General features: G+C 39.0%; 1 protein-coding gene across 9 annotated transcripts in view; it reads left to right on the top strand.

Moving 5' to 3' along the window:
- Positions 1–1,350: 1,350 nt before the first annotated feature.
- The window catches only part of LOC106622739 (alpha/beta hydrolase domain-containing protein 17B), a 63,192-nt gene continuing 39,045 nt past the window's right edge, over positions 1,351–25,497 (top strand). For 8 of the 9 annotated variants that reach the window (XM_036357685.2, XM_036357688.2, XM_070112921.1 and 5 more), the window contains exons 1-2: positions 1,351–1,984; positions 5,270–5,329. In XM_036357685.2, the coding sequence (XP_036213578.1) occupies positions 1,521–1,984; positions 5,270–5,329 (524 nt within the window). In that variant the 5' untranslated portion in view covers positions 1,351–1,520. The remainder of the gene's footprint in view (positions 1,985–5,269; positions 5,330–25,497) is intronic. The other variant, XM_036357690.2, reaches the window with a different exon arrangement.

The following is a 25,497-nucleotide window of genomic DNA, read 5'->3' as shown; positions in this document are numbered from 1 at the left end:
TTCGTTTGTACACATTTATTTTACATTATATAGTGTTAAAATGGTTTAATTCAATAATTAAATTATTGTTAAATTCTATTAGTTCAAATAACCAGTGTTACCTTATCGAAATCTTTTGTAATTGAACTGAAAGATATGAAAACAGATAATACCTTATATACTGGAATCTAAAACCTAGAGAAATAAACTATTAGAGAGCATTGATGTTAAGTACTGTTATACCCTCTATGACAATATTACTTTTTCTTGAAGAACTTCTTTTTGCGTTGGCGTCCTTCGGCCGCGCTACAAAAAGAATAACCCTGGTCGGTCCAACACCGGGATGTACCAAGGTCTTTTCGCGTAGAATTTTTTTTGCGTTGGCGGCCTTCGGTCGCGCTTTAAAAAAATAACCCTGGTTGGTCCAACACCGGGGCTTACCAAGGTTTTTTTTGCGTTGGTTCCTCTATCTAGGGTATAATCTCTCTATTTATTTTATTTTTCTTCGTTTGTAAAATATATTAGTATGGCAACACTGGTATTTTGACATTTACAACCCTTTTGTTATTGTCAAAATTAATAAAATTGAAGAATGATTTAAATATTGAAATAAAGCTAATTTTGCAGCATCTAATATAAAAAAAATTTCTAAAAACGAATTAGTCAAGTGTTAGTGGATATAAAAGTGAAAAATATAAGTGTATAATTCATTTGAAATCGAAAAAACACGTACTTTAAATAGTTGAAATTTTCAACTTTAAACCTAAATATCTCGAAAACTATAAGTTTTCCGCGGCTATATCTATATATATTCTTCTGGAGGATCTGCTCTATCCGCCCATACCCATTTTATCCCCGAAAGCCTGGGACGGTATACTAAAGCCGACCCTATTTAAAACTTGTAAATGCTTTGAAATATTAAAGGATTTTGTTAAATTTAGTTTTAAAAGTTAATTTGGAAAATCTTTTGTGATTAAAATATACACGTACATATATTTAGAAGTAATATAGGATATCTAGCTTGTTAAACTAATTTTAATTATGTATATTTATCTGTAAAATGGAAACCTAAAAATACCCAAGAAATACAATCTCAAAACTTATTTCTTTCCCTAGTGGCACCACTGTCAAATGTTAGAAAAAATGTAGACTTTGACAGCGCTCTCTCGAATCAAAGAGTTTCGGATAATTTTATCTATGATTGCTAGCAATACAGTTTTCTCGACAACATCTATTGCCTGTCAAGATGCCTCTTAATTATTTTTCAACACGGTTGTTGCTACTTTCCACAGGTTTTAAACTCCTATTTTCATATTTTTTTGATGACAAATATAATATTTTTATATTGCAGTACTTTTATAATGACAAGTTATTGTGTGAAATATAGAGTGAGTTCTCACATATTAAAGTGTTATGGTAATAAAGAGAATTTTTAATACCGTGTATCTATTTTATGGATAAATATTTGCGTGTTAAACTTTAAATATTGTAAATCATTTAAAATTAAACTATTATCTAAGGAGTTAATATTAAATAGTAGCATGTTTAGTATCAGTGAACTTTGCTGTATGTTCTGTTGTCCGCCTTGTCCTGGACCGATTGCAGCTAAGCTTGCTTTCCAACCACCCGAGCCAACTTATAAGTTGACTCCTGCTGATGATGCCAATGTAAAGTATAATTTACATCTATTTGAACGTGCAGAGTGGCAGTACTCTGAACGTGATAAGTCCAAAGTGGAGTCATTTTTCACGCGAACCTCTCGTGGAAATTTAATTACATGTATATATGTACGTTGTAGCAGAAATGCAAAATATACGCTACTTTTTTCTCATGGGAATGCCGTTGATCTGGGTCAAATGAGTAGCTTTTATATATCTCTTGGAACGCAACTAAACTGTAATATATTTGGCTACGATTACTCTGGCTATGGAATGAGTGGTGGCAAACCATCAGAAAAAAATTTATACGCTGATATTGAAGCCGCTTGGCAAGCACTCAGAAATAGGTGAGTAATTTATAATACATAATATATGGCACTTTCACTACTTTTTATGTTTAAGCAATAAAAATCAAAAAAAAATACTAATTACGTACATAGTATGTACATTGACTCACATCAGTATATTGGTTAAACTTTAGAATAGAATCCGGGTCGTCTTTAGTATACCATCCCACGATTTTAGGGTTAAAAGGAGTATGGTTGGATAGGGGAGATTCTCCAGATAAAGAATGTATATAATTATAGCCTCCGGTTTTCGATATATTTGCATTTTAATTTGAAAATTTCACAAATTTTATCTTACAATTTCTCTATTTATAGTTATTTTTTCTTTTATATTATGCACTTATTATACACTTACACTTCACTACAATGTTTCTACATATTGAATTTATATTAATTATTATATTTTTTGCTTTAAATAAGCATTTTATGTTTTCACAATTTTCGTTATATGCACAATAACAAATTTCCCTTGAAATAGTGGGATGGTATACCAAAGTTTCCAAACCTATAATTTTTTTTGCGTCGGCTTTAGTATACCTTCCCAGGCTTTCGGCGATAAAATGAGCTTAGGCGGATACAGGAGATCCTCCTTATCAAGAATATATATAAATACAGTCGTGGAAAACTTACAGTTTTCGAGATATTTACGTTTAAAGTTGAAAATTTTAACTATTTAAAGTACGTATCTTTTCGATTTAAAATGAATTGAACACTTATATTTTTCACTTTATATACTAGATGCTGCAAAAATAGCTTTATTTGAATATTTAAATCATTCTTCAATTTTATTAATTTTGACAATAACAAAAGGGATGTAAATGTCAAATAACCAGTGTTGCCATACCAATATATTTTGCAAACGAAGAAAAATAAAATAAAAGAGAGATATATATCCTAAATACAGGTACCATAATTGTTGATGGATACTAAAAACTTTTAGTTTCATTTACTTGATAAATCCCGGTGTGGGACTGCCCAGGGTTTTTTTTTTGAAACGCAGCCGAAGGTCGCAAACGCAAAAAGAATTTCTGCGCGGTTATTTTTTTTGAAGCTCTGCCAACGCAAAAAGGAGTTCTATGCTAGAAGGCCTTGGTACACCCCGGTGTTGGAACGACCAGGGTTATTTTTTTGAAGCGCGGCCGAAGGCTGCCAACGCAAAAAGGAGTTTTACGCGAAAAAGTAACATTGTCATAGGGGGTATAACATAATCCTTAACATCAATGTTCTCTAATATTTTATTTTTCTAGCTTTTGGATTCCTGTATTTGGGGTATTATCTGTTTTTATTTCTTTCAGTTCATTTACAAAAGATGTCGATAAGTTAACATTGGTTATTTGACATTTTGTAACCCTTTTGTTATTGTCAGAATTAATGGAATTTAACAATAATTGAAATATTGAATTTAACTATTTTTGCAATATATAATGTAAAATAAATGTGTACAAACGAATTAGTGAAGTGTTAGTGGATATAAAAGTGAAAAATATAAGTGTATAATTCATTTGAAATCGAAAAAAAGCCTACTTTAAATAGTTGAAATTTTCAACTTTAAACGAAAATATCCTGACAACTATAAGTTTCCCGCGGATATATCTATATATATTCTTGATCTGGAGGATCTCTTCTATCCTAGCCCTAGCCTATACCCATTTTAACCCCGAAAGCCTGGGACGGTATACTAAAATCATCCCTTTCTCTTAATTTGTCTTATTTTTATGCCTAGTGTACAAATTCGTAAACAAAAAGTGAATTTTTTCAATAATTAATTTATACTTTTATATAAAAATATATTTAATACACTTTACACATCTTTTTTAATTAACTTAGTTGTTTTTTATTGTTGTTGTAGAATTCAGATAACTTAGCTGTAATTACCCGTTTAACGAGTTAGACATTATCTTGTGAAGAAAAATACTGAAGAAATGTAACAGTTACAATTTTTTTTATGTCGCGATCAGATGGTATGGACGAATAGAGAAGACTCCTTTCTGCACTGGCGGCGTGTGTAATTTTTTGATTTTTTTGGAAAAACTAAAAAAAAAAGAATTATGGAAAAAATCGACTTTCCGCTCACCGATTTGTAATCTTCGCGTCAAAATAAGATGATTTTAAAAAATTTTAATTTTCGGGGCCTCCCTAATTGGGCGACCTAAACCTTTTATTTATTTTTATTCGTTTGCAAAATATGGCAACCCTTATTTTTTGTTTGCACTATTTAATACAAAACAAATGTGTAGAGACGTAAAAAGTTAAAATATAAGAGTGAAATTCATTATAAATCAAAGAAATACGCACTTTAAATAGTAGAATTTTTTAACTTTAAATGTGCACATACCTAATAAAGTCTGCGTTCACCTGACACATTTTTTTAAGTGAAGTAAAAACACAATGTAAATAGATAATTCCGTTCAAATTAAATTTTTTTTATATTCTTAAGTTCAAAATGCAAAAACAAAAATATATATTCTTATTTTCGTTTTTTAAATAATGGGATTTTAGTGCAATAAAATGTAAATATATGCACCAGAAAAAGAAGAATTAAATTCAATATTTTGTTGGATAAGTTCTGACTTCATAATATTTCGCAAAGCCTCTTTACTTGTTATTGTAAGCTGCCAAGCTTTTTTTCCAACAGATCCCATAGATGCTCAATAGGATTAAGGTCAGGTGATTGAGGGGGCGTTTTAAGTTGTCTAGGAGTATTGTACAAGAGCCAAAGTCTAACTATTTCTGCAGCATGCTTCGGGTCATTACCTTGTTGGCACTAAAACGTCGAAGGTAATCCAATATACATTTTTGTTTTTGTATTTTGAACTTAAGAATATAAAGAAGAAATAATTGTAAAAAATTTGAACTGAATTATCTATATACATTGTGTTTTTACTTCGCTTAGAAAAATAGTGCTACAGCTACAGCATTAAACATGTTTTTCGATGAAATTTCGTGTACCCTGATTTTGGCTTACAGGACTGTTTAGAGTATTGTCACAATTACAAGTTTTCCGACTCATTGAGTAAACATACAACCTCTCGCCATGACCCTTCCCACGACAGTGGGGTCTAAGTAACCGGAACTGAAAAATAAATTTTTTATCAGATTTATTTAGAATGAAAGTTAATCTTAAGATCGTTAAAAGTTCAGACCTTCCTGTTTGCTATTCATACTAACTAAAAACTTCATGAATAGGAAGCTGCTCAATGTGAGAAAATGAGAGATCTAACTATAATTGAAACTGTGAAATAAAGATCAATAATTGTTAATATTATATTTTCAATTGGTTTTTAGGTATAACAATCAAGTACCTAAAACTACCGCAGTAAGCGAACAAAATGATATCGACGTCAGGTAAATGAAAATTTAAACTTTTACACCAAGTCAGTTAACATCGTGACCATGTAATGAAATCCACGCTTAGATGGTAAGGTTCAATTTGTTTGTCATCGAAGTAACCTATCGTTAGGCGCAGGAAACGTGCGGTTTCGTAGGGGTCGGATAATAGGGAGAGGGGTGTTATATGAGTGGAATTCATTGGGAATGCAAAAAGGTGGTTAGACTCATGCGGTGATTCATTGCACGAAGGAAATATATTTGGTATGTCAGATTATCCAAAATCGACGATAAGTAGGAATTTAACCTGCTATAGTATCCAGAACGACAATGCGCAAGTGTCACTCTAGATTATCGGGGCAAATCGAGCTCTTCTTCTATATGTAGGGGTTTGGCTCCAACTAGGTAGGCCTCTCTATGTGTCTGTTCAACAGGAGCATCAAGATGCATCCTGTAAGAATCCGGAGTGCAGTATTCCAATACGTCTGAAGCTTCTGCCTCTACGTTTCACTATATCCAGGTGACCGAATCGGTGCAAGTTGATGACTGGTCGGCCGATGTATGTTGCCAACAACTTTTCTTTGTTCTTTCCCAAGGAGCTGCTGCTGTATATGAATTGAAGGAGTAGAGGCTGTTAAACGTAATGCCTAAAATCTTATGGTTTTCGACAGTCAGAATTTTAACACCATCGACTGTGATATTAAGATCCACTCTGTACACCTTCGTCCATTTCATTAATATGGTCGCTATGGATTAAGGAGGGAGAGTGTCAGGCTACTTTCGAAAACATGCCATGTTGTTGTTGTTATAACGATTATCTAATCCCCGTTTGGGTGATAAATTCTAGATTCGTTGTCGTCGAGGTCATCTAACGGAAGGCCCAGGAAACGAGCTGTTTCGACGGGGTCGGACCATAGGGAAAGGGGTGTTAGATGAGTGGCGTTTGTTGGGCATGCAAAGAGGTGGTTAGTGTCATGCGGAGACTCATTGCATGCAGGACATGTGTTTGGTATGTCAGGGTCTATTCTGGATAGGTAGGAGTTTAACCTGCTACAGTATCCAGAACGAAGTTGCGCGAGGGTCACTCTAGATTCGCGAGGCAACTCGAGCTCTGTGTCTGCAATGGGTGGTGGTTTGACTCGTATTACGCCATTCACTGAAAGGGAGTCGGTGAAGGTGTTAATGGCCGGCCGATTGCCTTGTATGTTGCCAACAACGTTTCTTTGTCCTTTCCCCATGAGCTGCCGGCAAGCGACTTGAGGATTTTGTTGCGGCTCTGTACTTGGGCAGTTATCGCGGTCGTGTGAGGAGTGAAGGAGCACAGACTGTCCAAAGTGACGCCTAAAATTTTAGGGTTATTTACTGTCGGAATTTTTGTGCCATCGACTGAAATGTTCAGGTCCAGTCTGTACTCCTTCGTCCAATTGGTGAAGATGGTCGCTGTGGATTTAGTGGGGGAGAGTGTTAAGTTCCTTGCAGAAAAGAAGCGAGAAAGATCGGAGAGGTAGCCGTTTACTTTTGAACACATGCCATCGATTCCATTGCCCGACGTCAATATCGTACAGTCATCTGCGTACGAGGTCATTGAAATTCCCGCTGGTGGCTGGGGGAGTTTCGAAATGTAGAAATTAAACAGTAGCGGGGAGAGGACACCGCCCTGCGGAACCCCCTGTTTAATTTTCCTGAGTTTGGAGTTTTGACCTCGAAATAGTACGGATGAGTGTCGACCGCTCAGGTAGTTCATGGTCCACCGCTTCAGCCCTGGAGGGAGCGTTGATTGTTCCAGGTCCTCAAGTAGCGTTGCGTGATTGACTGTGTCAAAAGCTTTTGACAAGTCCAACGCTACGAGGATCGTCCTCTCGCAGGGTGGCTTCTGGTTCAGGCCATGAACTATCTGGGCGTTTATGACGCTAAGTGCTGTGGTGGTACTGTGCACTTTACGGAAACCATGCTGATGGTCTGCTAGGCTCAGGTGGTGGGTGAATGACGGGAGTAACAAGGCCTCAAGTGTCTTCACTACTGGGGAAAGGAGAGTTATCGGGCGATAAGACTCCCCTTTGTTGGCGGGTTTCCCAGGTTTCAGCAGTGGGACCACTCTTCCGACTCTCCACACATCGGGTATTTGAAGAGTGGATATCGACAGGTTGAGGACCTTGGTGAGGTAGTTTACTCCCGTTGGGCCTAGATGTTTTAACATCAGCATGTTTATTCCGTCAGGGCCGATGGATTTAGACGATTTCGCCTTTTTGATGACACTCTAAACCTCCCCTTCGCAGTCTTTTGGCATTTTGCGCAGCCGTCGGGTAACACATCGTTTGGCCTTGTCGGTCGAAGGGTGCAGTATAAACTGCCGGCTAAAGTAGCTCGCGCACTTCTTCGGGTCCGAGGAGGCATGGCCATCGAATTGGATTTCAACCCGATCGTCATGTTTCCTCGGATTTGACAGGGCCTTGACAGTAGTCCAAAGCTTACTCACACCGGTGGAGAGGTTGCAGGACTTCAGGTGCTCTATCCATTTTGTCCGCTTATGGTGGTTTACCATTTGCCGAATCTCCAAATTGAGATCCCTTATTCGGGGATCACAGGGATCGGCATGGCGTAAGGTGTCGCGCTCATTTGCTAATACAGCTGCTTCGGCTGGGAAATTAGGGCGGAGTTCCGCTATTCTTCCAGCCGGTATGAAGCGAGCTGTAGCAGCAGCGATCACCTTGCGGAATTGACGCTCGCCAACGATGACGTCCGTAGGAATGGATAGTGCGTTGAAGGTGCTCTCAGTAAATTCTGTGAAGCCGACCCAGTTAGCTTTGTTAAAGTTAACATAGGTGCGGTTATCCACAGAAATAAAGTCAGGAGGTTTCTCGATCGAGATAATTATGGGCAGATGGTCTGATGCAAGAGTTAGCATAGGTCGCCAGGTTATACTATTTATCAGACCACCGCTAGCGATAGTAATATCTGGCGAGCTATTACAGGTGCCCATAATTCTGGTGGGGGCTTCGTCATTCATTGTGCAGAATGTCGAATCGTCTATCTGTTCCGCCAGCTCCATCCCCCTACGATCGTTTGACAGGCAGGAATGCCAAAGATCGTGATGCGCGTTAAAGTCGCCTAGCACCAGACGGTTTTCACCACGAAGTAGCGCATCTATATTCGGGTGATATCCTGTTGGGCAACATGTAACTGAGGGGATGTATATATTAAATATTTCGAGCTCGACATCGCCTGACCGGACAGCTAATCCCTGACATTCTAGGGTGGTGTCCCTGCGGTCGATGTCAACATCGATTAGACGATATTGCACGGTGTTGTGCAATATGAAAGCTAGGCCTCCACCATTATCCCGCTCGCGATCCTTACGTAAAACGTTGAAACCTGCACAACTCAGAAGATCTGAGCGGCTGTTTAACTTGGTTTCTTGGACCGCAGCTATCGTTACGCGCTCCCATCTCATAAATGCAACTATCTCCTCGATCTTGCTCTGGAGTCCGTTGCAGTTAAATTCTAAGAGTCGCGTTTGTCGCGGGTGTCCAGTCGTGATCCTGGGGGTGAGTGGGGTGCGTGTAGGTGGTGGTTGTTGCAGCTGTGCTATCCGCATGGGCGGTTGTCGCACTATGGTGTTGATTGGCGACGCCACTGTTTGTGATTGCGGCGTTTATGTAGGTGATGGTATGCGAGGTACCCTAACGAAGCTCAGAGAGTATCTTTTTCTGTTAATAATATGAAGTAATGCCAAAAATAGATAACATCGGGTCAATACCAGCCCCATCTCTCATATACCTATTATAATATTTGCAAACTTCGGGTTGGCTTTATACAGTTTGGTAAATGTACCAATATGTAAGATTTTTTACGGATCACAGGGATCGGCATGGCGTAAGGTGTCGCGCTCATTTGCTAATACAGCTGCTTCGGCTGGGAAATTAGGGCGGAGTTCCGCTATTCTTCCAGCCGGTATGAAGCGAGCTGTAGCAGCAGCGATCACCTTGCGGAATTGACGCTCGCCAACGATGACGTCCGTAGGAATGGATAGTGCGTTGAAGGTGCTCTCAGTAAATTCTGTGAAGCCGACCCAGTTAGCTTTGTTAAAGTTAACATAGGTGCGGTTATCCACAGAAATAAAGTCAGGAGGTTTCTCGATCGAGATAATTATGGGCAGATGGTCTGATGCAAGAGTTAGCATAGGTCGCCAGGTTATACTATTTATCAGACCACCGCTAGCGATAGTAATATCTGGCGAGCTATTACAGGTGCCCATAATTCTGGTGGGGGCTTCGTCATTCATTGTGCAGAATGTCGAATCGTCTATCTGTTCCGCCAGCTCCATCCCCCTACGATCGTTTGACAGGCAGGAATGCCAAAGATCGTGATGCGCGTTAAAGTCGCCTAGCACCAGACGGTTTTCACCACGAAGTAGCGCATCTATATTCGGGTGATATCCTGTTGGGCAACATGTAACTGGGGGGATGTATATATTAAATATTTCGAGCTCGACATCGCCTGACCGGACAGCTAATCCCTGACATTCTAGGGTGGTGTCCCTGCGGTCGATGTCAACATCGATTAGACGATATTGCACGGTGTTGTGCAATATGAAAGCTAGGCCTCCACCATTATCCCGCTCGCGATCCTTACGTAAAACGTTGAAACCTGCACAACTCAGAAGATCTGAGCGGCTGTTTAACTTGGTTTCTTGGACCGCAGCTATCGTTACGCGCTCCCATCTCATAAATGCAACTATCTCCTCGATCTTGCTCTGGAGTCCGTTGCAGTTAAATTCTAAGAGTCGCGTTTGTCGCGGGTGTCCAGTCGTGATCCTGGGGGTGAGTGGGGTGCGTGTAGGTGGTGGTTGTTGCAGCTGTGCTATCCGCATGGGCGGTTGTCGCACTATGGTGTTGATTGGCGACGCCACTGTTTGTGATTGCGGGGGCAGACTCCCACAGCATGGGGCAACATACGACGCACTCCACTCTCGTGTGGTGCGCAGGCCAGAACACGACAGCAAGTGACACCAGCCAGTACAAGAATTGCACTTGACTGATGTGACATTCCGGCGTATAATGGTCTGACACACGGAACAGACTGTGCGAGGAACCAGGAGTTGCTGTGTGGTTCTCGCACGGGGATTGGAGCTGGATGAAGGTTGGGGGGGGGGGAGGTTGGTCAGATTGGGAGTTATGCTGTCTATGTGAGCTCCTTAGGACCGTGGAGGTCCTATCTTGGCCACTCGACTGGAGTGGCAGCGCAGTGCGCGAACATGGTGCAGGTTGCACGGCCGTTGAGGCAGTTTTCGCATTATTGCGTTGACAGCATGGGGCCACGTAACTCGTGGTTCACTCCCTGTGTGTCTTAAGGCCCGAGCAGGTCTTAAGATGGCTCCATCCATTGCATGTATTGCACCTAACCGAGGTGGAATTTGGATGGAGCCTTTTTGCGCATACGCAGCAGTAGAATACCTCGGGGCCCGGGTTGGACTCGATGCCAGCAGGAGGATACGGAGCAACCCTGCTGCTAGGCGTTGCTCCAGTGACGACAAACTTAATCTAAAACTTACCGATCCAAACAGGGTTAGATCGTCGAAATAACAGCCCTTGGCCGGATAAAATCCGGGTCAATTCCGGTATCGCAGAACCGGCTGTTGTGGGAATTGAAATCATGAAAACATGCCATCGATTTCATTGGTGACGGAAATTCCCTCTGGTAGTGGAGGGAGTCGCGAAATGTAGAAGTAAAACAGTGGCGGGGAGAAGACATTATCCTGCGGAACCCCCTTTAAAATTTTAATCTCAAAAGTTTCGAGTCGAAACAGTACGGATGATAGCCGACCACCCAGAGAGTTCTTGACATTTGACAATCTTTTGTAGTGAGCGAGCGCCTAACCTTCACATTTTCAAATTTCGTAGGGAAAAATATTGAATTAAATTAAATTAAATATTAAAAATATTCGATTGGATTGAAGCTAAGGAAGAGTGTGCATGTAGCTATATTTAATTTACCCTAAGGTTTATTTATATGTACATATTTTTCTAAACGTGAAGTGAAATAAAACTGAATGTTTTGATGATAAGAAAATTTGGTAGTTTTGCAACAGATTTGGTAGGAATTTTGGTACTCAAAGATTTTCTTAAGTGGCAACACTGTCTTTGGCATTAAGTCATTTCGATGACAATTAACTTATTGCTTTTCCACAAGCAGGTTAGCTATTTTTAATTTGCAATCTTTAATTGGTTTCCGCCATACCATACCATATCCGACGCAAAAATAATCGAGAAGAAATTGATTTATAGGTATTCAGTAACATTTATTAAATAATGCTTAATATAGAAGCATAAAAAAATCAATAAACTGTAAAACATATTTAGAAGCAGTTTGGTCAAGAGATCAACACATCTGCTCTTCTCTTTTTGCGTCTATATCTCTTTTTATAATACAACGGGCAATTTCACTAATATTTTTCCCGTCCTGGAACATGTTCCATATTAAGCGCCTTTCCGCTTTACTGGAGCTCTTGCACCGTCAAATTTTAAATCGTTCACACTGATGTCTATTGAACATTTTACTTACAAGTAATCTCGGAAAAAAATCACAACTTTAAACGCAAACGAATTACGAAAAACATTTTCTGATGGCAGGGTGTGCTAACTAAAATGCCAGTTTTTATCAAAAGCCTTTATGAAATAAAGGCATACTTCTCTGAACCCTACCCCAAAATTTTCCGTAATGCGTGATATTTATATAACGCAAAATAACATCTTATTAATATACAGAAAAAAATGTCTAGTTCAGTACTATTGGAATATGTAAGGTTGTGCTAATTAGTGTGCCATCGGCGTTTATGTAGGTGATGGTATGCGAGGTACCCTAACGAAGCTCAGAGAGTATCTTTTTCTGTTAATAATATGAAGTAATGCCAAAAATAGATAACATCGGGTCAATACCAGCCCCATCTCTCATATACCTATTATAATATTTGCAAACTTCGAGTTGGCTTTATACAGTTTGGTAAATGTACCAATATGTAAGATTTTTTAGAAAAATTAACTTACCGTATAATATTGGATATATTGATCTAGGATTTACCTCGACTCCCATATAGATAGGGAAGAGATTCACCGCGACCATTGTGTCCCCTAATTCTTTCATATTGTTTTGTTCAATCCTAGAGCGCCTAGAAAATCTAGGATGCTTGAGGGATTGATGGTACTTTGCTTCAGCTGTATGAGTCCTAGATGCGTCAGCATTCTTCAAGTCACCGCATCGCATTCCAACAATATGTGAGTCGGCGTTTCGGGTTTTGGCTCACAGAAGCGACAAGCTCAGAGCTCATTCCCATTTTAGGCATATGCTTGCATAGCTACAGTGTCCTGTTAGTATTCTTAAGCTATTTTTGTTAAATAAAATAATTTGTTTAAATTTCCTGGTGTTGTAGCCATATATTAGTAGCTTTGATTGACTCCTAAACTGAGGTAATTTAAAATTTTAAAATTCCCAAAAATTTTTTTAGTGATATAAAATTTAGGCATACCGAAAATCAATATATGTAGTATTATTATATTATATATGTACTATTATAATGATTTTCGTTATGCCTAAAGTTTATATAACAAAAAACAAGTATGAGATTGTCAAATTTTTTTTTATTATGTTGATGTACATGCCCCTTAAGGCGATTAAATATTCAGCCGTATTTACTGGTTACTTTATTTGTAGCAGCCGCTAAGGTTAGGTTTTATGAGCTTTATGTCAAGCGTGGCGTGCTCTATAAAGATTCAACAAGAGAATTACTCGTCGTACCATCACTTATGGAAGCTAAAATCATCAACATGGTACATAAGCAAGGTAATTTTTCCGTTAAGAAAACGCAAGAGGCAGTAGGTAAGTCATTTTACATCCCGAATTTAAAGAGGATAGACCATTGGGAACACTTCATCTTGACCATGTTCGACCGTTAGCTTGGAGAAGAAAGCGCACAGTTACGTTATTAGCAAGCAGACGTGTTTGGAAATCCAGGGCGGATCATCACTGACAGAGGTGTGGCTTTCACATCAAACCTATTCCAGAGATATTGCGAGAGCGAGAAAATCCAACACTTATTAATTGCAACGGGAGTATCACGAGCTAACGGCCAGGTGGAGCGCATGCACCAGATTATCATTCATACATGATAGCGAAGATGAGTAGTGAGCAAATGTGGAAACTGGTTTTTGCCCATCAGCAGCTAATTTGCAGTACGCCGCCGAGAAGCACCAAGTAGTCACCTTTCCGAATCCTAACAGGACTTGAAATGCGTCTGACAGTAATGCCATATTTACATGAGTTGTTAGAAAAATCAGCCATTAGGAGCTCGTTGTTTCACGGGAAGCAAGACGTCAATCCGATATCGCTTTTAGCGCCGCTTGGCTATCGCTCAGTATAGCAATACTCTTATTTCGATAGTTGCGTTGGAGATTTATTACTGCACATTGACTTTTGGCAAATACTTCTGCCTGAATGATGCTTAGTATTTCGAGCCGTCAGTGTACCACTAAATAGTGTTGCCTCTCAGCAGTTGGTCGAGTGTGGAATCACACCAGTCCGCTTTACTGCCCAGAGTAACTTTAAACTTTTTCGTAAAGTTTATCCTCTTCGGTACGCCATCTCTTGGGAGAAGGGCCAGTGGCGTGTTATCCTCTAAGGCCCTCATATTTTGAGACAAGATTAACTTCCCTTTTCCATACCCATCTGCTGTCATAACCAGCATGGTATGCTTCGCAGTCTGTTTAATAAATAAATGGAGCGGTGTGAGCTCTATCATGACCTTAAGTGCTGCGGTGTGGCAGGTGCGTATTGCTTCAGTGGCGCAGATGCAGGCAAGTCTTTGCAGCTTCGATAGTTGCTGACCTATGAAGTCTGAACTGCTTTAGATGTCCAGACCACCGCTCCATATGTAACAATAGGCCTCACGATCATGGTGTACAGCTACCTGATGATACTTGGCTTGCAACCCCAGGATCTACCAGGCCAGGCGTCTGCACACCATGAGTGCCTTTGTGGCTTTGGATAGCATTAGCTCCACGCGCCTATTCCACCGCAAGGTGGAGTCTAGTGTGAGACCTAAGTATTTAACTTCCCTAGACACTCTCTACCATCAAGGGATAGTGTTCTAAAGCCCGGAAGAGATCTTCTTTTAGTGAAAGGGATGACGGTTGTTTTTAACGGGTTAATGTTTAACCCTACCGTATCACATCATCTCTTTGCTAGGCTTAAGATCCTTTGGACTATGTCGCAAAGAGTGTTTTCTAATATCCCTATTGCCATTATGACAATGTCGTCGGCGTACCCCTGGCACCGAATTCCATTGTTCGTCATCATCTCAAGGAGTTCATCTACTACGAGGCTCCATAGAAAGGGTGACAATACCCTGCTCTGAGGGCATCCTCTCGTAGTACCAAGACGTATCTTGCTCACCCCCACCGTAATTTCTGCAATCCTTGTATGCAATACAGCATTAATCCATCTGCATATAGGAGCTTCCAGTCCTGTGATCGCAACCTGATTATTCTCCAGCGAGCTCTGGATCTCAGCCGTTAGTTGGTACAGAGCAGTGTTAGTAGACCTACCTGCTCTGTACGGAGGTGAGACTAATAGGCCTGAAGGATTTGGCCAGTGAATAGTCCTTTCTTCCTACCTAAAGTATGAAGATTACCCTTGCTATTCTCCACTTTTATGGAATATACGACAACGCAAGGCTATCTCTCATTAGCCCAACAAGGTACGGCAATAGAGATTTCCCTCCTTGCTGCAGAAGTGCTGGGAAGATGCCGTCAGCCCCTGGTGACTTATATTTCGAGAAGGAAGCCAGTACTTGATTGAGTCTGCATTGAATAGATTCTTTGCAGCTGTCCAATCTGAGCGATCTGGCTTATGTGCGACCACTGGTGGGATTTGGTCGTCCCGAATCGTCTCGGGAAGTGCGCAAGCAAGAGTGCCATTGCCTTTTCATCTGCGTTCGTCTTATAGATCCCATCAGATCTTTTTATAGCTAGTGCTGTGTCAGTCTTACCTAATTTCCTTACTGTAAGTTGTTAAGTTGGTGCTGTGGTTGTCTCCCCTAGAAAATAGACCGCTGCAAGGACGAAGTCTGTACCTTCCTTGTCCTTGACCTCTACTGCGACCAGATCCTGCGTTAGGAACTCTGAAATACAGAAGAAATCAATATCGTTCCTAACGACTACCGCGCTCAGATGAGAGATCCCAGATTACCTTTCTTATTTTTGTATTGAGGCCTCTGACCTCCCCTCTAAAGACCAAAGGCTCCTGGATTAATAGGATACCTAGGTTATCAGAGAGCAACCTACTCGCAATAACAGCCGGGGCTGCCGTCGCGGGGTGTAGGTTCACCTGGGCAACTTCTATTTGGGCATTGGCGATCACCGGACCGATCTTCATCATCGCTGTCCTCGTTCTTGTCCTGCTGGTCCTGCTCCTTCAGCCCCTCTAAGAGCGCCTGTGTGGAGGGTAGCTCTCCTTCACACTCCTTAGTACCTTTGTTCAGTGCTCCTCCTGCGACAGCTGGAGCACCTTGCACCACAGTAGCACTAGCAGCCTGCTCGAGTGTGCCGGTACCGGACTGAGAGGGCGCCTCATCCACCAGCATTGCTTCCTCCGCCGTCTTTTCCGCCGGTGTGGTTTTATGCCTCCAAGGCCTCATTACCACACTGCTGAACCTAAAGTTCAGCCTAAATCCCTCCTTTCGGGTGATTATACAACTCATCAGCGATGGTGTTGTTGAGCCTGCATCCGGCGTCCTAGGCACTGCTGTCAACAACCCTTCAAGCCGATGTACTGAGCCCATCGGTTTGGTTTCGTACGAGACCAAGCGCAAACTCGTAGGGTTTTCCTGCGCTCCTGGGAAGAAACACCGTCATGCTGTGCATAGGCGGTATGTCTTCACCCCTCCTCGCGCACAGGACCGAGCTTCTCCATCCTTCCAGCTTCGGAGCGATCTCCGCAAGCCAGGTGGTCGTCTTTTCGTCCTTACAGTCGACTACCAGCATTCCTAAACTGAAGTATATACCATGGAATGAGCCGGTGTACCCACACCTATTATATACTTCATCCATGATGCTATCTTGCAGCGCTGTCAGTTCTTTCGACCCCAAGACCTCCGCCGGGTAATTGCGAGGCAGCACCGCCATTCGGATGCCTTTAAGGGCTTCCGAGTATTTGCGCTGACCCCCAACATCCGGGTTGGGATTTGGAACAGAACGTTGTCCTCCGATCGCCGGTGGCCCTTTTGCCTTTTGGGGGATCTTGAGGCGTAATCTGCCCGCTCTTTCGCTTTGCGATTTGTTCTGTTGCACTCAGTGGTTCCGCACTTCCGTTTCCCGTTTCCCAGGCGAGGTTGCGCTTACTCGGCTGAACCTCTGGTTCCCGCGTCTCACGACGGACGCGGCGTTCGCTTCAGCGTGTTTCTTCGCGGCCGGAGATGGGTGGCTGCCCCTGCTCCTGCTTGAGGAGAGCCTCCAAGCTTCCTCCGGGGATTTACCATCCTGCAAGTGCCTGAGGTACCATATCAAAGTGGCACCGCTTATGCCTCTCCTGCATGGATCGTCTGGGCAACCCGGGAATACCGCTGCTGGTTCTGGGGGCATTACGTACAATATAAAAAAGAATGAGATCAGATATAGGTATAAATATCAGAAATAAAGATGACAGTAAAAGAGATCCGAAGGAAACTAAAATGAAATCAGATATGCTTTGTGCTGGTTTTAATTTGCTGAAAGTTTTAAAAACTTTCGGTAAAAATATAACCTTTTTGAGTCTCGAAAATATTCGTACTATAATATAAGCGTACCTGAAATGGTAACTATTTTTGATGGGGCGAGCAGGACGGTAAACGAGGATGCAATTAACTATTTTCGATATTGTAGATAGTAGAGCACCAGTTGACAAAATAAACCTACAAAAATTAGCAACAAAGCTGTTTAAGCTATGATAGAAATTTTTTTAAATGTTCAATTTTTGTAAAACAAATTTGAATTTGTTTTTTGCTTCCTATTGCAAGTAAATTATTTGGGCGCAATCGAACCATTTGTATTTCAATTCGTTAGAATATTGCTATATGGAAATAAATCGTAAAGATTTTAAAATTTGAAATTTCCATAGTTGTCAATTGCTAAAAGAATTAAATTAAATTTAAACAACTTCATTTATTTTTTTTAAAGTGGATATTTGATAGTATATAATATATGTTTTAAATGAGAGCTATAAAGAAAAAGTCTCAAATTTAAATTGTCACTACTAACTCATATTATGAAATAAAGCATTGCTTTATAAAGCTAAACTCGTATAAATATCTTTCTTTTATAAGTTTAAATTTCTCTTTTATTTACATTTTATATATTTAACTGGTTATTGTAAGTTCCAAAGTTAATTACCCCACCCTCAACATATAGTTTTATGAGGATTTTTCTTTTAACGGTACCAATTCCTTGCCTTTCATTTTCATGTCTGATTTAAAGAGCTTTAACTTTTTAATCACTTGAAACAAACTAAAATTGTTATTCTAAAGTTGCACAAAGTATTGAGAAAAAAGATTTTAATTGACGGTACTCGCAAATTGCTGACATTGTCCTGCTGTACGCAAACTTTTGCGAGCATGACATTTCATGCTGTCATCCAATAATTCCGGTTAAATCGAAAATGTATGTATTATAGTTATATAAAAGTATAATAAAGCACTATAATTTTATTTTTAATAAAATAAATTCAAAAATTTCTGAATACGTATCATATTTCTTGAGAATGTATGTATGTATGTCTTATTTTACAATAATTTTAATAAAAAACTTTTTACTAGGTGCTGTACGAAGACTTTATTGGAACACTGCCCTTATTCCAAACAGGAGTGAAATCTGATCAAAACTCACCCTGACCCCCCTATATCTCATATAAAGATTTACGAACTTCAGGTTGGCTACTTACTGTAAATATCGGTCAATGTGTAAGATATTTTAATGAATCTCAGAAAACCTCTTTTGATAGTAACAGTGTATGGTAAAATTAATGAAATCTAATCAATACTGCCTTAGCATATATCTAATATAAGAATTTGCTGTTGATTTTATACCGTATATATTGACGAATATGTAAGATATCTTAGCAAAGTTTAGTGAACATATAATATTCGATATACTACAGTGTATAGTAATATCGAAAATGTGTGTAAATCGGACTACGCATCAACAGCTCCCATATATTGTACAATACTACTTACAATGATATTCGTTATTCTAGCAGACTTCATGCTGAATGTCTGAGTGTGTGAGTTGTATTCGCAAAATTGCATAGAAACATCTTCCACAATATACTCGAGTAATGTCAAAGGTAAATGCAATCTGACCACATTCAATAACAACCACATTACACAATTTCTCACTTTCCAGCTGACTTTAAAACTTTTAAGTTGGTCAATATACATACAAGGTGCGTTCCAAAGTAAACAGGACTTAACAAAAAACAACAAATGGTTTTATCGGCAAAATCAAATAATTTTAGTCAAAATAGTCTCCTGCTTTAATACAGCTTTTTGCACGGTCCAAAAGCATGTCGAACGAGTGTTTTAGCTCGTTGCCCAGTTTGGCCGCCAGTATGCCGGTGCAAGCCTTTCGTCGAATACGGCGCACCAAACGCTACAAAACTCCAAGGTAGAATACCGCATTAACGTTTTGGCCGGGAGGAACAAATTCTTTGTGGACAATATCCTATATAATAATATCAGCATTTTCTTCACTTTTGACTTCTCCAGGCGCGATTTTTTAGCTTTCGGCTCGTCCGGCGCCTTCTATTCAGTACTTTGGCGTTTCGTTTCGGGATCATATTGAAAACACCACGTTTCGTCACCAGTCACAATCTTGTAAGGGAAGTTCGGGTCTTTGTTTTTTTTGCTTCGATTGTTGAATTCTGAGCAATTTTTGGTCGTCAGTCAATTTGTGCGGAACAAACCGTACACACGCCTTTTGTAAGCCCAAATGTTCGGTCAAAATGCGATAAATCGATGTTTTGGAGATGTTCAATTCTATTTCCATGAATTTCAATGATGATTTCGGCTGATTTTTTATGAATTCACACAGTTTCGATGGAATTTTCGGTGATCACAGATTTTGGTTGGCCCACATGATCATCGTCATTTATGTCCTCACGAGCACTTTGTGGCTAAATGACCACTCAATCCCCCCGCACCGTAAGACACTGTCACACTACACCAATTCACATCCACATTACCACACCTACTTACCATACATTCCACACCTACATACCATACATTCCACATCACTACACCATGCACCAACACGCACACAAATACAACTTAACACCGATCACACCACCATGAAGACATCAACAGATATATAAGGGACTAAAAGAAGGATCCCGCTTCCCATTTTTTCATCGACTCGCTAGCGATCATTTCTTTGAGCACCCGCCTAAATCGACTCTCTTTCTTTTTTAATTATTATTTGCTAACGGTGAGTGAAGGTAAAATTAACTTATTAGTTACTTAAATATGGTCCTTCGAGCCCTAGTGGACGGCACTATGGGTGTTTAAAAAAACAAAAAACATTTATAAAACAAAAAAAAAAAACCTAAGGTGAAAGGCTGTGAAATGGCCAAAAATAAGTGAAAAAGAGGAAAAAACAATAAGAAGAAATACAGTGCAGTTACCAAAAAAGAAAAAAACAAAAAAAAAATTACAGTAACGTAACAGCAGTGCAGTTACAAAAAAAGGAAAAAAAAACGCTTTAGTTTAAAACAAAGTGATGTTACAAAAGAAAAATACATATGTACATATATAAGTGCAATAAGTGCAGTGCAGTGCATATACACACATCAAGTATAATTACTCATATGTACATATAAGTGCAAAATAAGTGCAGTGCAGTGCATATATACACATCACTAGAATGCTGTTAAACACAAAAAAAAAAATAAAATAAAAGTACAATAAATATTAAAAACGACAGCTGGGACAACCAAACCTTATAACGTCCACGTTATATCTCCCACAACCCCTGCAGGAAATCAGAGTGAGTTGTATCGCTTCCTCTTAATGAGTATATTTACATGTATATATGTATGGCAAATTACGTTTTTTTCCCATATAAAAAACGAAATTAATATTTAAATATAACGGACACCAAACTGTCTCAATTTACGGTTTAATTTACGGAAAAAGCCGAAATCAGTTTGGTACATATTATATAAATCTCTACATATATATATAGATATATATAAGTGTATCGAAAAATAGGGTGATTTCCTTGTATGCTTACCTTCGTGTATTCAAACACAATATACAAAAAAAAACCCCAAATTTAGGTATTTCAATACTTACAAATTTTTCCGGCAATACCCCTTACGCTAAATTAAGCAGTAAGCAGGATTGCGAAATATATGTGAGCAAAGGAAAAGTCAAACTTATAGCATAAAAGCCAAGATAAATATACATACATATATACAATAAACGAAGTTAAACGAACAAAAAAGGAAAAAAAAATATATATATATATACGTACCAAAAGGAGTACTTCATTTACTTCTAACGTATATATAACAATTATATACAGTGCATAGTTACGTATACATACATATGTATTCTAAATTATAAATATTAAACATTAATATCGCATGCAACGTATCGTATTTTACATACATATGTATATATCTTATACATCATTTATACATATAATAAAAACCTTACATACGTACATACAGTGCTTATTGAAAATTGCGACATTACCTGCTATTGCCAATTTCTCTCTCGCGCTCTTTTACGATTATATATAATTCGCTTTTTTACATTACTTACAGTATACAATACGCTTATACTTATATACCCTATATATGTACATAGGGTAAATACGGTTCGGTAAATAAAACACGGATTATTTAATAAAAATCATACTATTTTATATAAATAATACAAAATTTTGAACAATATACATACATATTGGTTTAAACTAAATTTATATTTATATTCAAAGTCTACTTTGGCATATATCCCGCAATACCCCTTGCAGCAAGCAAGCAGGATTGCGTACAAAATTTTTCAGCACAAATAATTCGTGCTTACTAGTACATAGGTACAAAGTGCATTGATCTCTTCAACGAGCTCTCAATAGCACAAGTACATATATACATAACTACAAGTCCACGCATTAGGGTATACCTACATACCCCTAAATAAGGACATCAAAAAATAAAAAATTAAATAGATAAACAATTTATTCAATAAATTGTTAAATTAAATTAAAAATAAATACGAACCGGTATCTATAACAACTGAATCCGGGTATTTCAGTTATTTATTTCAAATTAAGAACGCTAATTATCAAAAAAAATGTTTACGGTTATACATATATACGAAAATTAATCTTAGTTTTGTTCAAAATGGAAAACTCTATTCACTAAAAAGAGCTTTCGTTCACACATTTCTATATACGAAGAAATTTCCTGAATTATCCATCAGTCGACACTGAGGAGTTTTGAATTTATTTCATACAATTTTTAAATGAGCTCAGACTCAAAAGAATCAAAAACATCTCAATTATTAAAAGTACCAAAGATGATTTCAGGTGATAAAAGTCCATGTATAACTGCAGAAGCTACACGCTCAAAGCAAGGTGCTACAAAGCAAAAGAGGGGTAAAGACATTTCTTACACTAAATTCATTTCGGAAAGTGACAGTTTAATAAGATACTGCACTAGATTCTCATCTTCGCCGATTCAGGACAATTCTGAATCGGTATTAGAAATCAAAAAGGAAAATCTTGATAATTTCTGGACACGTCTCCAAGCTGCATATGACGCAATAGTAGAATCTGACGACTCAGATCTACCTGAAAATTTTAAATCCTCGGCTTACGCCAAGTACGAAAACTGCTTAGACCAGTTTGAAGAAACAAAAGCAAGGATTTCGGATCAATTAAAATTAATTAAAGCCATAGCACCTGCTCCACATCCGAGAGTAGAGCTGCCACAAATTCAATGTCAAGAGTCAAATTCAGGCATCCATCTCAAGGTGCCCACATGTGATACCGAAGTCTTTCATGGTGGTTATGAACAATGGCCGTCCTTCCGGGACATGTTTACAGCCGTTTACATAAACCACCCAAAATTAACAAATGCACAAAAATTGTATCACCTCCGATACAAAACAAAAGGTCAAGCAGGCGTCATAGTCAAACAGTTCGCACTAAATGACGATAATTTCAATCTGGCTTGGGAAGCTCTAAAAGCGAGATACGAAAATGAAAGAATATTGGTCGATAAACAAGTAACGATACTAATGAACTTGCCTAAAATTCAGAAAGAAACAAGTGATGAATTTAATAGACTACAATCCACTGTTTCTAATTGTTTGTCGGTTTTATCGACACAAAATATTCCTACAGACAGCTGGGACCCTATTCTGGTAAATATATGCACCGCGGCACTACCAGAAAAATCGTTACTGTTGTGGGAGCACTCGCTCTCATCTCGGAAAAAATGCCCAACGTGGCAGCAAATGAAAGAATTTCTAACTACCCAATATGAAATAGCAGAAAGGGTAGACAAAAAACTAGTTAGAACTAAAAACGTTCAAAACGACCTCAATAGAAGCTTTAATAGACCCCAAACCAGTAGCAATAACATTTTAAATAGAAGTTTTTTTAAAAATCAATCGTTCACATCCGAACAGTATAAACAAACGTCATGCGAACTGTGTACAGGAGGGCATAAACTTAAATCTTGCGATAAATTCAAAAAATTAAGTATTGTCGATAGGAACAATTTTGTGAGAACAAAAAAACTTTACACAAACTGCTTGTCTCGTTCGCATACTCTAAAAGAGTGTGAAAGCAAGTTCAATTGCGTTTATTGTCATAAACGACATCATTCTATGCTTCATATAAATAATTTTTCCAGTTCACCCCCAAACAGCGCAAATACGAAAAGAGCCACGGGTTTAGTTGCAACAGCAAATCCCGAAAATTGTCAAGAAGCACCATGCTGCTCAAAGGCATTAAAAACCCAAACGCTTCACAGCGAAAATCAAAGTAGAGTTCTACTACCTACAGCAGTCGTCTCCATCTAACACTGAGGAGAACTGTTTAAACTTAGGGCCTTAATAGACCAAGGATCACAACGATCTTTCATAGCGTCTAGGGCTCAAAATAGGCTACAACTGCCAACAAAACTAACCAATTTTGAAATGACGGGAATGGGCGGAAGAGTAGTCCAAAACTCAAATAAAATCTGCCCCATTACCTTAATTTCCCCAAAAGCGGATAAGCACATACAAGCAGAAGCTATTATCTTACAGCACCTTACAAATATGCTTCCAAGCTATCACATAAATACCAAGTATTGGCAAAAGGTTTCACACCTAAAGCTAGCAGATCCCAACTGCAACACTCCCGCTCGAATAGATCTTCTATTAGGCAGAGATCTCATACCACAGATAATACTTGAACGTATTGAAAAAATTTCAAATACACTTCTGGCACAAAATACTATTTTTGGTTGGATCCTAAGTGGACTAGTTACGGAACCAGTTACAACCATGGCCATCGGGTTGAGGAAATCTCAAACGAATACCTCAATTCACAATTAAAGAAATTTTGGGAGTTAGAAAAGCTCCCGCCTATATCAATTACAACCCCAGAAGATCAGTATTGTGAAGACTTTTATAAAGCCACAACTACTAGATCAGATAATGGCCGGTACGTCGTACGTGTACCACTAAAACAACAATTTCCCAACACAATCGCCTTAGGTCACTCTCGCACCTCTGCAATACTGCAGTTTTAAAGTATGGAAAAAAACCTACTTAAAAAAGGCGAACTCAAACCAGTATATGATGGTGTGTTGGAAGAATATCTCCATTTAGACCACATGGAGGAAGTAAGTCCATGCGAAAAAATCATCAACGACAAATACCACTCATTTTACTTGCCGCATCATGCAGTGGTAAAGCCAGACAAAAAAAACAAATAAAGTAAGAGTTGTTTTTAATGCATCAAGATCTACTAGCTCGGGGAATTCCCTAAATGATATTCTATTTACGGGACCCACGCTCCAACCAGATTTAATGCTACTCATTTTAAATTGGCGTATATTCAAATACGTATTTAACGGAGACGTCAAAAAAATGTATAGGCAAATAGTCGTACATAAAGACGATCAAGATTTTCAGCGAATTATTTTCCGAAAATCTCCCAATAGTCCACTACGCGACTATAAACTTAAAACAGTTACCTTTGGCGTCAACTGTGCTCCATATTTAGCCATTCGAACACTGCACGAATTGGCAGAAAACACAAAGGCAACCAAAGTGGTAAAAACTCAAACGTATGTAGACGATATCCTGTCTGGAAGTCATACTCTTTCACAAGCATACGAGTCACTAGCTCAAGTGACACAAGCCCTCAAAACCGCAAGGTTTCCGTTCAAAAAGATAACGGCGAACCACCTTAATATCTTAAAGGACATACCTAATGAAAATTTGTTAGATACTAATTTCCTAAAATTCGAAAAGGAAAGTACAACAAAAACTCTGGGGATCCAATGGAAAGCGATATCTGACCAGTTTTCATACACTACAGAGTCAATATCTGCGTTATCCGCCATAACAAAGCGACAAATTCTATCCTCTGTGGCGAAACTTTTCGACCCCGCAGGATGGCTTTCGCCAGTTATGATACAAGCCAAAATCCTAATACAAGAATTATGTCTAGATGGAACCGACTGGGACAAACAAGTAAAACCACTTCGTTTAAAAAAGTGGTCCCAGTTTTTGAACAATCTAAACAATATCTCACGGATACAAATCCCACGATGGGTAAATTATGCCCCAGAGCACAAAGTCGAACTACATGGCTTCTGTGGCGCTTCTGAAAAGGCATATTGCGCAACTATATATGTTCGCACACAAAATGACACTGCGACCACATGCCACTTACTAGTAGCAAAAGTGGCATCTTTAAAAATAATAAGTCTGCCACGACTTGAATTATGTGGAGCGCTACTACTAGCCCAACTCGTGTCCATCGTACAAACGCATTTAAACATGGCACAATATAAATTATATCTATGGTCCGATTCCGAAATTGTACTAGCCTGGTTAGAAAAACCACCACATGCATGGAAGACGTATATTTCCAACCGAA

Source organism: Bactrocera oleae, chromosome 2 (assembly GCF_042242935.1).
Source record: "Bactrocera oleae isolate idBacOlea1 chromosome 2, idBacOlea1, whole genome shotgun sequence".
Taxonomy (NCBI): Eukaryota; Metazoa; Arthropoda; class Insecta; order Diptera; family Tephritidae; genus Bactrocera; species Bactrocera oleae.
This window is presented reverse-complemented; position numbering and strand designations above follow the sequence as displayed.